This window comes from Bubalus kerabau, chromosome 2 (genome assembly GCF_029407905.1).
Source record: "Bubalus kerabau isolate K-KA32 ecotype Philippines breed swamp buffalo chromosome 2, PCC_UOA_SB_1v2, whole genome shotgun sequence".
NCBI classification, from domain to species: Eukaryota; Metazoa; Chordata; class Mammalia; order Artiodactyla; family Bovidae; genus Bubalus; species Bubalus kerabau.
In genome coordinates this window covers 172,778,122-172,792,543 of record NC_073625.1, presented here as the reverse complement: position 1 = coordinate 172,792,543, position 14,422 = coordinate 172,778,122, and the positions used below count along the sequence as shown (strand labels likewise).

The window sequence follows — 14,422 nt, the reverse complement described above, 5'->3', positions numbered from 1 at the left end:
CTAGTATTCTTGCCTGGAGAATCCCCATGGACAGAGGTGCCTGGTGGGCTACAGTCCACAGGGTCACAAAGAGTCGGACACAACTGATTGAGCAAAAAGGACAAATACTATTTGACTCCACTTACATGAGATATCTAGAGTACTTAACTTGATAGAGACATAAAAGTAGAATGGTGGTTACCAGAGCCTGGGGAGGACGGGAATAGGGAGTTTACTATTCAATAGATACAGAGTTTCAGTTTGAGAAGATGAAAAAAGTTCTGGTGAAGGATAACTACACAACAATGTGAATGTACTTAATAGCACTAAATTGAACTGAACACTTAAAAATGGTTAAGATGGTAAATTTTATGTAAGTATATTTTATCCCGATAAAATAAATTAAGTGAACATGAAAAAGGCAGTATAGTTCACTTCAAGAGGGATCTACTTGCCCATATCTCATTAATAGTAATTATAGCAATTCTAAAATAAAAGCAAACTGTATCCAAACCTTATTAATCAAGGAATTGAATTCCATTAGTCTACAATCCTTTCTCAAGTCATCTTTTGGCTTACACATCATAATGTAGAACTTTCCATCAGATCCTTTTAAAGAGATCTTCTTTGGTTTCTGAAGAGAAGCAAGAATTTCTACCTAAAAGATGATGAATTATATATAAATTAAGGTCAAATTTTTTGTTTAAATTTCTATGTATATTATATTGTGTTATCTCACATAAATAAAGGAAAATATAATAACCTGTATTTATAGAAAGTTGACTGTTTTATTAATTTATCTTTATCTATGATCTATGAAAAGAATGGTTGCCCATAAGTAGAGACACATTTTCACCCATTAGACATGGCTATTGAAGTAAAAGGATTACTTTGTCAGCAATGTAAGTTCATAGTATCTAAATTTAGGCAGCCACTTAAAGCAGCCACAATGTTTAAATGATTTTTGAAACATTTTCCTTAGGACTTTTCTATAGAACCTAAGACAGTTTTTAAATGCCTTTAATGGTAACAAATCAGAAAGAAATGGTAAAAAATCAGATTGATTATATTCTTTGCAACCAAAGACGGAGAAGCTCTGTAAAACAGCAAGAACAAGACTGGGAGCTGACTGTGGCTCAGATCATGAACTCCTTATTGCCAAATTTAGACTTAAATTGAAGAAAGTAGGGAAAACCACTAGACCATTCAGGTATGACCTAAATCAAATTCCTAACAACTATACAGTGAGAGTGACAAATAGATTCAAGGAATTAGATCTGATAGAGTGCCTGAAGAACTATGGATGGAGGTCCGTGACATTGCACAAGAGGCAGGGATCAAGACCATGCCCAAGAAAAAGAAATGCAAAAAGGAAAATTGGTTGTCTGAGGAAGCCTTACAAACAACTATGAAAAGAAGAGAGACGAAAGGCAAAGGGGCAAAGGAAAGATATACCCATTTGAATGCAGAGTTCCAAAGAATAGCAAGGAGAGATAAGAAAGCCTTCCTCAGTGATCAATGCAAAGAAATAGAGGAAAACAACAGAATGGGAAAGACTAGAGATCTCTTCAAGAAAATTAGAGATACCAAGGGAACTTTTCATGCAGAGATGGGCACAATAAAGACAGAAATGGTATGGACCTAACAGAAGCAGAAGATATGAAGAAGAGGTGGCAAGAATACACAGAAATATATAAAAAAGATCTTCACAATCCAGATGATCACGATGGTATGATCACTCACCTAAAGCCAGACATACTGGAATGCAAAGTCAAGCAGGCCTTAGGAAGCATCACTACGAACAAAGCTAGTGCAGGTGATGGAATTCCAGTTGAGCTATTTCAAATCCTAAAAGATGATGCTGTGAAAGTGCTGCACTCAACATGCCAGCAAATTTGGAAAACTCAGCAGTGGCCACAGGACTAGAAAAGGTCAGTTTTCATTCCAATCCCAAAGAAAGGCAATGCCAGAGAATGCTCAAACTACTGCACAATTGTACTCATCTCACTAGCAAAGTAATGCTCAAAATTCTCCAAGCCAGGCTTAAACAGTACGTGAACCATGAACTTCCAGGGGTGCAAGCTGGATTTAGAAAAGGCAGAGGAACCAGAGATCCAATTGCCAACATCTGTTCGATCATTGAAAAAGCAAGAGAGTTCCAGAAAAACATCTACTTCTGATTTACTGACTATGCCAAAGCCTTTGATATATGGATCACAACAAACTGTGGAAAATTCTGAAGGAGATGGGAATACCAGACCACCTGACCTGCCTCCTGAGAAATATGTATGCAGGTCAAGAAGCAACAGTTAGAACCAGACTTGGAACAACAGACTGGTTCCAAATCGGGAAAGGAGTACATCAAGACTGTATACTGTCACCCTGCTCATTTGACTTATATGCAGAGTACATCATGAGAAAGGCTGGACTGGATGAAGCACAAACTGGAATCAAGATTGCCAGGAGAAATATCAGTAACTTCAGATATGGAGATGACACCACCCTTATGGCAGAAAGCGAAGAACTAAGGAGCCTCTTGATGAAAGTGAAAGAGGAGAGTGAAAAAGTTGGCTTAAAGCTCAACATTCAGAAAACTAAGATAATGGCATCCAGTCCCAGATCACTTCATAGCAAATAGATGGGGAAACAGTGACAGACTATATTTTAGGGCTCCAAAATCACTGCAGATGGTGACTGCAGCCATGAAATTAAGAGGCTTGCTACTTGGAAGAAAAGCTATGACCAATCTAGACAGCATATTAAAAAGCAGAGACATTACCAACAAAGGTCCTTCTAGTCAAAGCTATGGTTTTTCTAGTAGTCATGTATGACGTGAGAGTTGGACTATAAAGAAAGCTGAGTGCCGAAGAATTGATGCTTTTGAACTGTGGTGTTGGAGAAGACTCTTAAGAGTCCCTTGGACTATCAGGAGATCCAACCAGTCCATCCTAAAGGAAATCAGTCCTGAATATTCATTGGAAGGACTGATGCTGAAGCTGAAACTCCAAGATTTTGGCCACCTGATGCAAAGAACTGACTCATCTGAAAAGACCCTGATGCTGGGAAAGATTGAAGACTGGAGGAGAAGGGGACGACAGAGGATGAGATGGTTGGATCGCATCATCGACTCAAGGGACATGAATTTGAGTAAACTCTGGGAGTTGGCAATGGACAGGGAGGCCTGGCATGCTGCAGTCCATGGGGTCGCAAAAAGTCTGACATGACTGAGTGACTGAACTGATACTGATACTGAATGGTAAGAAATGTTTATCAATAGAAAGTAATTTGATTTTTGACAAAAGAACTCCTTCAAAATCAGGTCCAATTAAAGATGGAATTTAATAAGCTGAATAATATTCTTAAGAACAAAGCATGATTATAAGTAACAAGAATGATTTCATTATGTGGCTTAGTAGCTGGCTCTGAAGCTAACAGTTAAAACATTTTGAGCCACAGAAGTACTAGAATAAATCTAGAGTTTTCAAAAGTATTTATTTAGAAGTGCTCTGGTACTATTGATAGCAACAACAACGAGACAAGCTCTTCGTAGCCGAATTTCACTTCTTCCCAAAACACAAATTACAAACAAAATTGTATTTCATTCTCCTCTCTCCATTTTTATGACAAAGAAGAATTTGGAAAAAGAAAATTATGGAAAAAATAAGGATTTTAGTCATACTAAGAGACTGAACATTTGAAAAATCAAAATACCAGATTGAATATGGGATTTTTATCACTTAATTTTGTCCCATTAGTATAATAAGTATTAATTTTCTGTATTTCTAATCATTTTTTTCTTCACAAACACAAAAAATTCACTTAGTCTCTGAGAAAAACACTTTTAAACTTAAATTTGTATTTTTTAACAATCTTAAAAACAGCAATATAAAAATGCAGTTTACCGTATCATCAAAGCCTGCAATATAGGCCCAATGCCCAGGAAACGGCTCATGGTTAGCATGGGCACCCGGGATTGATGGAAGAGTAGGTATCATTACTGACTGTAAAGGAATGAGGATTTCACTAAACGTTGCTTCTTCGACCAGCTTTTTAAGCATTTTAAAATGAGTGCTCATACTTAGTGTGGAACTACTTCCATCCACCTGGGGGAAGAAAAAGTAGTACATTTTAATTTCTCTGTTTACCTTCAATTACAGAATGCTTAATTTTACCCAAAAAATTCCACTTCTATAATATCTTAATTTCAATGGCTCAGTAGCCTGTAGTTTTCTAATTTTTTTAAAAATACATTATCTCATTTAAACCTCTTTGTACTCTTTTACCTCATCAATAATAATAGTACCTACATTATAAGATATTAAATGACAAGATAATAGTGGCCTACAATTTGTTAGCACACATTATAAATTCCAAAGGGGTCCTTACATCAAACTTTTTTTTGTACCATATTTCATTTGGTAGCAAAAAGATACCTGAATTTCTCACTTAGTGCAAAGGTTAACATGTTTTACTGCAGAAATAGTTATGTATCTGATTATGGGATACCCTGTCAGATTACCCCTAGTGATGATACTTAATAAAAAGTATATGTATTATATTACCTTTAAAAATCTGAAAAATCCTGAATTTCTAATGTAGCTGGCCATAAAGATTTTACATAAAGAACTAGAAGTTTGTACATGTAAAGCACTTAAAAAAGTGCCAGTAGTTTATAAATGCTGGCCATTATCATAACATTATCTTTCATAATGTCAAGTGCATCAGAGGTCACATAGGATTAATGCAGATAGCCAAAACAGATTACTCTTTCAAGATGTTTATTGAAGGGAAGGTGAGACATAGGGTATTCTATATTTTCTCACCTGTAAACAGATGATAGAGTGAATATTTGTAAAGTGAAGTTTAGCTATTTATTTTATAGTCTGTCCCTCTTTATAAACACCTTTATCCTCACTTTTACCTTTCCTACACATTCTTTAGGTATTTTCCCCTCCAATTCCTTAGGAAGAACAGCAGTTCATTCCTATAAGTATATCCATATTCCAGTCATACACCTACTAAAAATGTAGCTATTACACTAGATGACAGCCATCTATGTGGTTTCCTATGTGACAATGAGTACCTCAGGGCAGAAGAACATGTCTTATTCATCTTTGTTTCCCTTAGCACAGTGCCTATCCCCTAGAAGATTATGAAATGTGTACCAAGAGAATGAAACTCAAAACTTTCCTCTTGCATGTGTAGGTTAATGTATATGAATTTTGAAAGTTCGAATATATGACAGAAAACAATCATAGAGAGAACTCTGAATATTTTATATACTTATATTTCATATCTGCCACTTAAAAATTTTCTAATAAATACAGATAATTCACTCTCAGAAGAATTTATATTAAGAACTTTTAGAAATTTAGAGAATATTTGAGAGAGGGTATAAATTAGAAATTAAAAAAACAGCTTCATTAATGTAAACTGCACATATTTAAAGTACATGATTTGATAACTTTTGATATATGTGTATACTAAGATGTGAGAATTTAAATTTAACTAATCAAAGTAAAATAAAACCCACTAAAATCATATGGAAGTTTTGTATAAAATTACCCAACTTGATTTATAAGTAGTAAGATTTATGATAGTACCGATTTGTTGCACAATTCTAGAAGTTTATCTGTTAGGCGAGTTGCATCTCCAACAAACTTTTCTAAGGATTTTTTCATTTGAATAGCTTTATTTAGGATTTCCTTGCATCTGTTTACACGCATGGGGTAAGAAGACTGTCATAAAAAAAAAGTTCAATTGTTAAAAGATTTTTAAGAGATAACAAAATCTTTTTTTTTAAGATAACAAAACTTTGGTTGACAAAAATCAGCTTAAACAATATGCATGATGAAACTTTACAGTGATACAAATTTCCTGGAAATCAATTTGGCAATACTATCAACAGCCAAAGAAATGCTGCTATCCTGTGACCTGATGAATCCTCTTCTTAGGATCTACCCTGAAGAAATAATCAGAAATGAGAATAAATACAGATGTGTCCAGATGTTTTATAACAGCAAAGAAAGTGAACAACCTTAATAATCCATAAGAGTTGAACATAGATGGGTAACCATTATAGAATTTTACAAAATTTAAAAAACTGTGTCTTCAAAGGAATATTTAATAACACGGGAACATGATTATGGTAACAATCTTAAGTGAAAAATATGAAATTATATACCTATGTAATCCAAATTTAGTGCTAAAATATGCAGAGATAATAAAAATACAAAAATACATCAAAATATTAATGATATAAACAGTGAATTTTAATTATCTTTTTTTATTCTGTATATATTCTAAATCTCCTAATATACTTACTAATTAAATATATTTACCAACTTGTACATTATTACTATAATGCACTAAAAACTTTCTAGTATTAATAGCACAGGCAGTTTTAATTAAAAAAAAACTTGAACAAAAAACTGGTTACCATTTTACACCAAGCACTAACAGTTTACTATACTATGCTGCTAAGTCACTTCAGTAGTGTCCTACCCTGTGCAACCCATAGACGGCAGCCCACCAGGCTTCCCTGTCCCTGGGATTCTCCAGGCAAGAACACTGGAGTGGATTGCCATTTCCTCCTCCAATGCAGGAAAGTGAAAAGTGAAAGTGAAGTCGCTCGGTCGTGTCCGACTCCTAGTGACTCCACAGACTGCAGCCTACCAGGCTCCTCCATCCATGGGATTTTCCAGGCAAGAGTACTGGAGTGGGGTGCCATTGCCTTCTCCATTACTATATTATACTTTCATAAAGAAAATGCATGATAAATCCTTTGATCTTAAACACACTATTTACTTAATTTGATATATATTTCTGAATTTTATAATGAGAAATAGTGCTAAAATTTCTTTTAAAAAATACTTAAAATGTATTTTCTTGCTACAAATCTAATATAAGAGAGATACCCTGGGACATGTATCAGCATTAAATAATCAATGCCACATAAAATGGAAAAAGACAATGGCTTTGTGTTTAATATATCACCTTTGACACAGCTGTCATCATCCACATTGCTTGCTGAGGATAGGCCAGAAGTACTTTGGCTATAATTTCCATCAAGACAGCAAAAACTTCATCATGAGAATGACAAATTCGGGAGATCAGCTGTGAAAAGGCAGTCAAAAACTGATACGGAGCTAACTGATTTGTGTGCTCTGTGATAACTTTGTTTATTTTAACTAAATCATTTCTCATTTGTACACGATCAGAGCGGCCAGCTGGGGAAAAAAAAGAAATCCAAGTTAAAAATGCTATTGAAAAAAAAAACAAAACACCCCAAAACAGTGTATCAGTTTCACAGAAAACAATTTTGCTTTAAAAACAGGTTTATGATATATGTTATTCCCAAGTCCAAAGCTACATCACTTGCCAGTTTGTGAAAAGATAATTTTTCTATCCCTGTAGGAAAAAATATTTAAGTCCACTGAAAAACTCAAGGCCCATTAATTTTCACTAGAAGCAAAGAAAACAAGCCACAATCCATAGTAATTTTTAAGGTAAACTATTTGGCTTAAACTAGCATTTTTCAATATGTATTGGGCTGACCAAGGAACGAGCAAATCTTCACTTGCAGGCTTTGCAACTGCAGCAACTTTTAAAAAGTCTGTTTAGTCTTCTCTTTTTTAACACTTCATTTCTTGCTCACATGTTAATTCTTCTCATTCCCTTAAAATTTTTTATCAAAAAAATCATACCTTTTTCCCATTCATATGCCTTAGCACCAAAATCAAGCCATAATGATAACATTCGTGGCATTGATTGATATATGAACTGATTTCCATACTGTAAAGATCTGTAATTATATAGAAAAGATATTAACATAGTATTAATTTTTACATCATATGGATTAAAATTTAAAGACTCTACCACTTAAGGAATATATAACCTTCTGACTATAATTCTGTACTATAATTATAGTATCAGTATTTTTCCTCTCTTCCCATTTGACTCATCTCTTCCAATTTTTTCCTTTATAACTTCCTCACTAAGTTCTACATTACACAGACCAAAAAGAACTCATGTTTTGACTGAGTCAAAGTCCTGTCAATACTTCTTTCAAATTGTCCTTAGGATTTGTGCCTTTATTTGTATTCCATGGCCATAAGCACAGGTTAGGCCTAATCGCTCCATTTCTGGGGTGATCATCTGACATTTCTTTCCTTCAGTAAATTCCAAACTAACATTCCTGAAATTCTAGCTTTATTATACTTCCTCCTCTTCAAAAACAGGAATCAATTATCTATATATAAGACTATATGACTGACTCTGCTGAGGATTCAAATATATACAACCTTTTCTCTTTAAAACTTTGCAGTCTTAGTCTCTCACTATTCACGAGCATACATCTTCTATCAAGTCTGATTTCCTCACCATCCTCTCAGCAAACCACGCAACCCTGTCTCTTTGTGAAAAGTTAATACAGGCATCAGTTCAGTTCAGTCACTCAGTTGTGTCCAACGTTTTGTGACGCTATGAACTGCAGCATGCCAGGCTTCCGTGTCCATCACCAACTCCAGCAGCTTGATCAAACTTATGTCCATTGAGTCGGTGATGCCATACAACCATCTCATCCTCTGTCATCCCTGTCTCTTCTTGCCTTCAGTCTTTCCCATCATCAGGGTCTTTTCCAATGAGTCAGTTCTTCACTGACCAAAGTATTGGAGCTTCAGCTTCATCCTTCCAATGAATATGACTGTCTTCCTTTAGGATAGACTGGCTGGATCTCCTTGAAGTCCAAGGGACTCTCAAGAGTCTTCTCCAACACCACAGTTCAAAAGCATCAGTTCTTCAGTGCTCAGCTTTCCATATGGTCTAACTCTTACACACATACATGACCACTGGAAAAACTATAGCTTTGACTAGATGGACCTCTGTCGGCAAAGTAAGGTTTCTGCTTTTTAATATGCTGTCTAGATTGGTCATAGCTTTTCTTCTGAGGAGCAAGCGACTTTTAATTTCACGGCTGCAGTCACCATCTGCAGTCATTTTGGAGCCCAAGAAAATAAAGTCTGTTACTGTTTCCATTGTTTCCCCATCTATTTGCCATGAAGTGATGGGACCACATAGCATGATCTTAGTTTTCTGAATGTTAAGTTTTAAGCCGACTTTTTCACTCTCCTCTTTTACTTTCATCAAGAGGCTCCTTAGTTCTTCTTTGCTTTCTGCCATAAGGGTAGTGTCATCTGCATATCTGAGGTTACTGATATTTCTCCTGGCAATCTTGATTCCAGCTCATGCTTCATGCAGCCTGGCATTTTGCATGATGTACTCTGCATATAAGTTAAATAAGCAGGGTGACAATATACAGCCTTGCAGTACTCCTTTCCCAATTTGGAATTAGTCTGTTGTTCCATGTTCGGTTCTAACTGTTGCTTCTTGACCTGCATACAGATTTCTCAGGAGGCAGGTAAGGTGGTCTGGTATTCCCATCTCTTTAAGAATTTTCCACAGTTTGTTGTGATCCACACAGTCAAAGGCTTTGGTGTAGTCAATAAAGCAGAAGTAGGTGCTTTTCTGGAACTCTTTTGCTTTTTCTATGATCAGATGGATGTTGGCAATTTGATCTCTGGTTCCTCTGCATATCTCAGAAATACTTCATGTTTGGTATCAGACCACTGCGACAAATGGAATATCATAGTAGAGTGAGTCACACAAATTTTTTGGTCTCTCAGTGCATATAAAAGTCATGTTTACACTATTCTGTATAGTCTACTAAGTGTGCAATAGCATGGTTGACTATGATGTTAGCTGTGGGTTTGATGTATATGGCCTTTACTATGTTGAGGTATGTTTCTACTATAACTGCTTTATTGAGACTTTTTATCATAAATGGGTATTGAATCTTCTCAAATGTTTTTTTCTACATCTTGCGGGGAGCTGCCCGTGAGAACGGGGTCCTTTATCTAAAGGACACAGCTCTGGGAGCTGCCTCAGTCCTTGAGGGTTTGCTTGCAAACATAGCTCTCTGTCCCGCCACCCCAGAGATTAGGCGATTATTTACTGCAGACACCTGGAGTTCTGGACAAACTTCTCACGCACAAGGAAATGTTATCTGGTGTAAGAAATAACAACAGGGTGCCATTCCCATGCTCTCAAGATTTTTTGTGACTTTTAGTAAGATGTATAGGTCAGCCAAGAAGAATGTTAACTGTCTTGTCTTTCTCACGCTCTCCTGTATAAATATAAGATGCTGAATAAAGTCGTGGTCAGACTGCGTCCCTTCGTGGAGACGTGTCTGATCCTCTCGACCCCATCTTTGTTGTAGTGTTCTTTTGCTGTAGTATTCTTTTGCTGTAGTATTCTTTCTCAGCTGCGTCGTGCACGTTCTCGGGACCTGATCGACTTTGCCGGCTGGTACTGGCAACATCTACTGAGAGGATCATATGGTTTTTACCCTTCATTTTATTAATGGGATGTACCAAGTTAATTGATTTGTGGATGTTGAATCATTCCTGCATCCTTGGAATAAATCCCACTTGATCACATGTTTAATCTTTTTAATGCATTGTAGCAGCTGATTTGCTAGTTATTTTATTGAGGATTTTGTTGTGTATGTTCATTAGAGATAATAGCCTGTAATTTTCTTTTTTGTGTGTTGTCTTTGTATGGTTTTGGTATCAGAGTGATGTTGGCCTCATAAAATGAGTTAGGAAGCGTTTCTTCCTCTTCAATTTTTGGGAAGAGTTTGAAAGGGATAGTGTTAAATCTTCTTTGAATGTTTGGTAGAATGGACCTGTGAAGCTGTCTGCTCCTGTTTCTTCATCATTCAGTCTTGGAAGGGTATATGGTTCTAAGAATTTGTCCATTTCTTCTAGGTCATCCAATTTGTTCAAATAGCTGTCTATAATATTCTCTTATAATCCTTTGTATTTCTGTGGTATCTGTTGCTATTTCTCCTCTTTAATTTCTGATTTTGCAGAGGCTCCTCTCTTTTTTCTTGGTGAGTCTAGATAAAGGTTGGTCAATTTTGTTTACCTTTTCAGAGAATCAGCTTTTATTTTCACTGATCTTTTCTGCTGTCTTTTTAGTGTCTATTTCATTTAATAATTTCCACTCTGATATTATTTCTTCCTTCTATGAACTTTGGGCATTGTTTGTTCTTCTTTTTCTAGTTCCTTTAGGTTGTAAGGTTAGATTCTTTGAGATTTTTCTTGTTTATTAAGGTAGGCCTGTACTGCTATAATTTCCCTCTTAGTACTGCTTTTGTTGCATCTGTCATATTGTCATTTTCATTTATCTTCAGGTAATTTTGAATTAAATTAAATTAAAATTAAATTCTTCTTTGATTTCTTTGTTGACCCAATAGTTGTTCAGTATTCAACCCACTCCAGTGTTCTTGCCTGGAGAATCCCATGGACGGAGAAGCCTGGTAGGCTGCAGTCCATGGAGTCGCACCGAGTCGGACACGACTGAAGTGACTTAGCAGCAGCAGCAGCAGCAGCATGCTGTTCGGTCTCCATATACTTGCCATTTTTCTACCTTTCTTCTTGTAGTTGATTTCCAGTTTCATACCATACCATTGGGATAGATGCTTGATATGATTTTAATCTTCTTAAATTTACTGAGATTGGTTCTGTGGCTCAAGATACGGCCTGTCCTTGAGAAAGTTCCATGTGCCCTTGAGAAGAATATATATTCTGATGCATTTGGATGTTCTGTACAGATCTATCAAATCCATCTGCTTCTGCTGTTTCCTTGTTGAATTTCTCTCTAGATGATTTATCCATTGATGCAGGTGAGATGTTAAAATCCCCTGTTATTATTGTGCTGCTGTCAATTTCCATTTGCCTGTACTATCATCTTCCATTTCTTCAATTTGAGCTTATGTTTGTCCTTCAGAGCTGATCTAGAGGCAGCATATCATTGGGTATTGTTTTTTTAATCCATCCAACCACTTTGTGGCTTTTGGTTGGTGAATTCAATCCATTTACATTTTTGGTGATAGATGAGGACTTAGTACTGTCATTTTAGCTTTCATTTTCTGGTTGCTCTAGATCTCCATTGTTTTTTTTCCTTATGTGTGCCATTTTGGTTTAGAGGTTTTCTGTCTTTCATCGTTTCCTACTTTTTTATGTTTCACGCTTCTACTCTAGATTTATGTTTTGTGGTTCTCATGGAATCTGTATGAAACCTCTCATAGATAAAATAGTACTTTTTCTGCTGATAGGATCTTATCTTCATTTAACCACATAGGATCTGTCCTTTTCCTCTTTCCCTTCTGTATTTTTTGTTGTTTCAAATTATCCCTTTTTATGTTGTGAATTTGTCACTGAATTGAAGTAACTATAGTTGTTTTTTCAACTGTTTTCCCCCTTTAACTGCTATGCTATAACAGAGTGAGAGTTTAAAAACCTATTGTGAAATAGATGGAGAAATATACCATGTTCATGGATCGGAAGAATCAATATAGTGAAAATGAGTATACTATCCAAAGCAATCTATAGATTCAGTGCAATCCCTATCAAGCTACCAATGGTATTTTTCAGAGAACTAGAACAAATAATTTCACAATTTGTATGGAAATACAAAAAACCTCGAATAGCCAAAGCAATTTTCAGAAAGAAGAATGGACCTGGAGGAATCAACCTGCCTGACTTCAGGCTCTACTACAAAGCTATACTCATCAAGACAGTATGGTACTGGCACAAAGAGACAGAAACATAGATCAATGGAACAAAATAGAAAGCCCAGAGATAAATCCACGCACCTATGGACACCTTATCTTTGACAGAGGACGCAAGAATATACAATGGAGAAACAACAATCTCTTTAACAAGCGGTGCTGGGAAAACTGGTCAACCACTTGTAAAAGACTGAAACTAGAATACTTTCTAACACCATACACAAAAAGAAACTCAAAATGGATTAAAGATCTAAATGTAAGACTAGAAACTATAAAACTCGTAGAGGAAAACATAGGCAAAAGACTCCCTGACATAAATCATAGCAGGATCCTCTATGACCCACCTCCCAGAGTAATGGAAATAAAAGCAAAAATAAATAAATGGGACCTAATTAAACTTAAAAGCTTTTGCACAACAAAGGAAACTATAAGCAAGGTGAAAAGACAGCCTTCAGAATGAGAGAAAATAATAGCAAATGAAGCAACTGACAAAGAATTAATCTAAAAAATATACAAGCAGCTCATGCAGCTCAATTCCAGAAAAATAAGCGACCCAATCAAAAAATGGGCCAAAGAACTAAACAGACATTTCTCCAAAGAAGACATACAGATGGCTAACAGACACATGAAAAGATGCTCAACATCATTCATTATCAGAGAAATGCAAATCAAAACCACAATGAGGTATCATCCCACGCCTGTCAGAATGGCTGCTATCAAAAAGTCTACAAACAATAAATGCTGGAGAGGGTGTAGAGAAAAAGGAACCCTTTTACACTGTTGGTGGGAATGCAAACTAGTACAGCCACTATGGAGAACAGTGTGGAGATTCTTTAAAAAACTGGAAATAGAACTGCCATACGACCCAGCAATCCAATGCTGGGCATACACAATGAGGAAACCAGAACTGAAAGAGACATGTGTACCCCAATGTTCATAGCAGCACTGTTTACAATAGCCAGGACATGGAAGCAACCTAGATGTCCATCAGCAGATGAATGGATAAGAAAGCTGTGGTACATATACACAATGGAATATTACTCAGCCATTAAAAAGAATGCATCTGAATCAGTTCTAATGAGGTGGATGAAACTGGAGCCTATTATACAGAGTGAAGTAAGTCAGAAAGAAAAACACCAATATGGTATATTAACGCATATATATGGAATTTAGAAAGATGGTAACAATGGTCCTATATGCAAGACAGCGTAAGAGACACAGATGTAAAGAACACACTTTTGGACTCTGTGGGAGAAGGCAAGGGCAGGATGATTTGAGAGAATAGCACTGAAACATGTAAATTATCATATGTGAAACAGACTGCCAGTCCAGGTTTGATGCATGAGACAGGGTGCTCAGGGCTGATGCACTGGGATGATCCTGAGGGATGGGATGGGGAGGGAAATGGGAGGGAGGTTGAGGATGGGGAACACATGTACACCCATGGCTGTTTCATGTGAATGTATGGCAAAAACCACCATAATATTGTAAAGTAATTAGCCTCCAATTTAAATAAATTTTTTAAAAAAGAGAAAAAAACCCTATTGTGATAAAGGTTTGTAATTTTTGATTCTAAATCACCTTACTGAAAGGTTTGTGTACCTTTTTGCTGTTTTGTTTCTGTTAGAAAAGATGCTTTCAAGTTTTTTTATGAGGCAAGTCTAATGCTGATGAACTCTCTCAGTTTTCATTTGTACGGAAAAGTCTATTTTTCCTTCATATCTGAATGATAACTTTGCTGTACAGAGTACTCTTGAGTGACAATTTTTATCTTTCAGTATTTTCAGACTGTCACTCTACTTCCTCCTG

At 36.0% G+C, this 14,422-nt stretch overlaps 1 protein-coding gene across 2 annotated transcripts in view; it reads right to left on the bottom strand.

Annotated features, from left to right (window-relative positions):
- The window catches only part of ATR (ATR serine/threonine kinase), a 117,918-nt gene that overhangs the window by 10,267 nt on the left and 93,229 nt on the right, over positions 1-14,422 (bottom strand). Inside the window, exons 37-41 of one of the 2 annotated variants that reach the window (XM_055569451.1) lie at positions 7,686-7,783; positions 6,976-7,208; positions 5,583-5,717; positions 3,882-4,082; positions 494-637 (exon numbers count right to left, since the gene is read on the bottom strand). In XM_055569451.1, the coding sequence (XP_055425426.1) occupies positions 494-637; positions 3,882-4,082; positions 5,583-5,717; positions 6,976-7,208; positions 7,686-7,783 (811 nt within the window). Of the gene's footprint in view, positions 1-493; positions 638-3,881; positions 4,083-5,582; positions 5,718-5,744; positions 5,942-6,975; positions 7,209-7,685; positions 7,784-14,422 lie in introns of those variants that run through there. The other variant, XM_055569452.1, reaches the window with a different exon arrangement.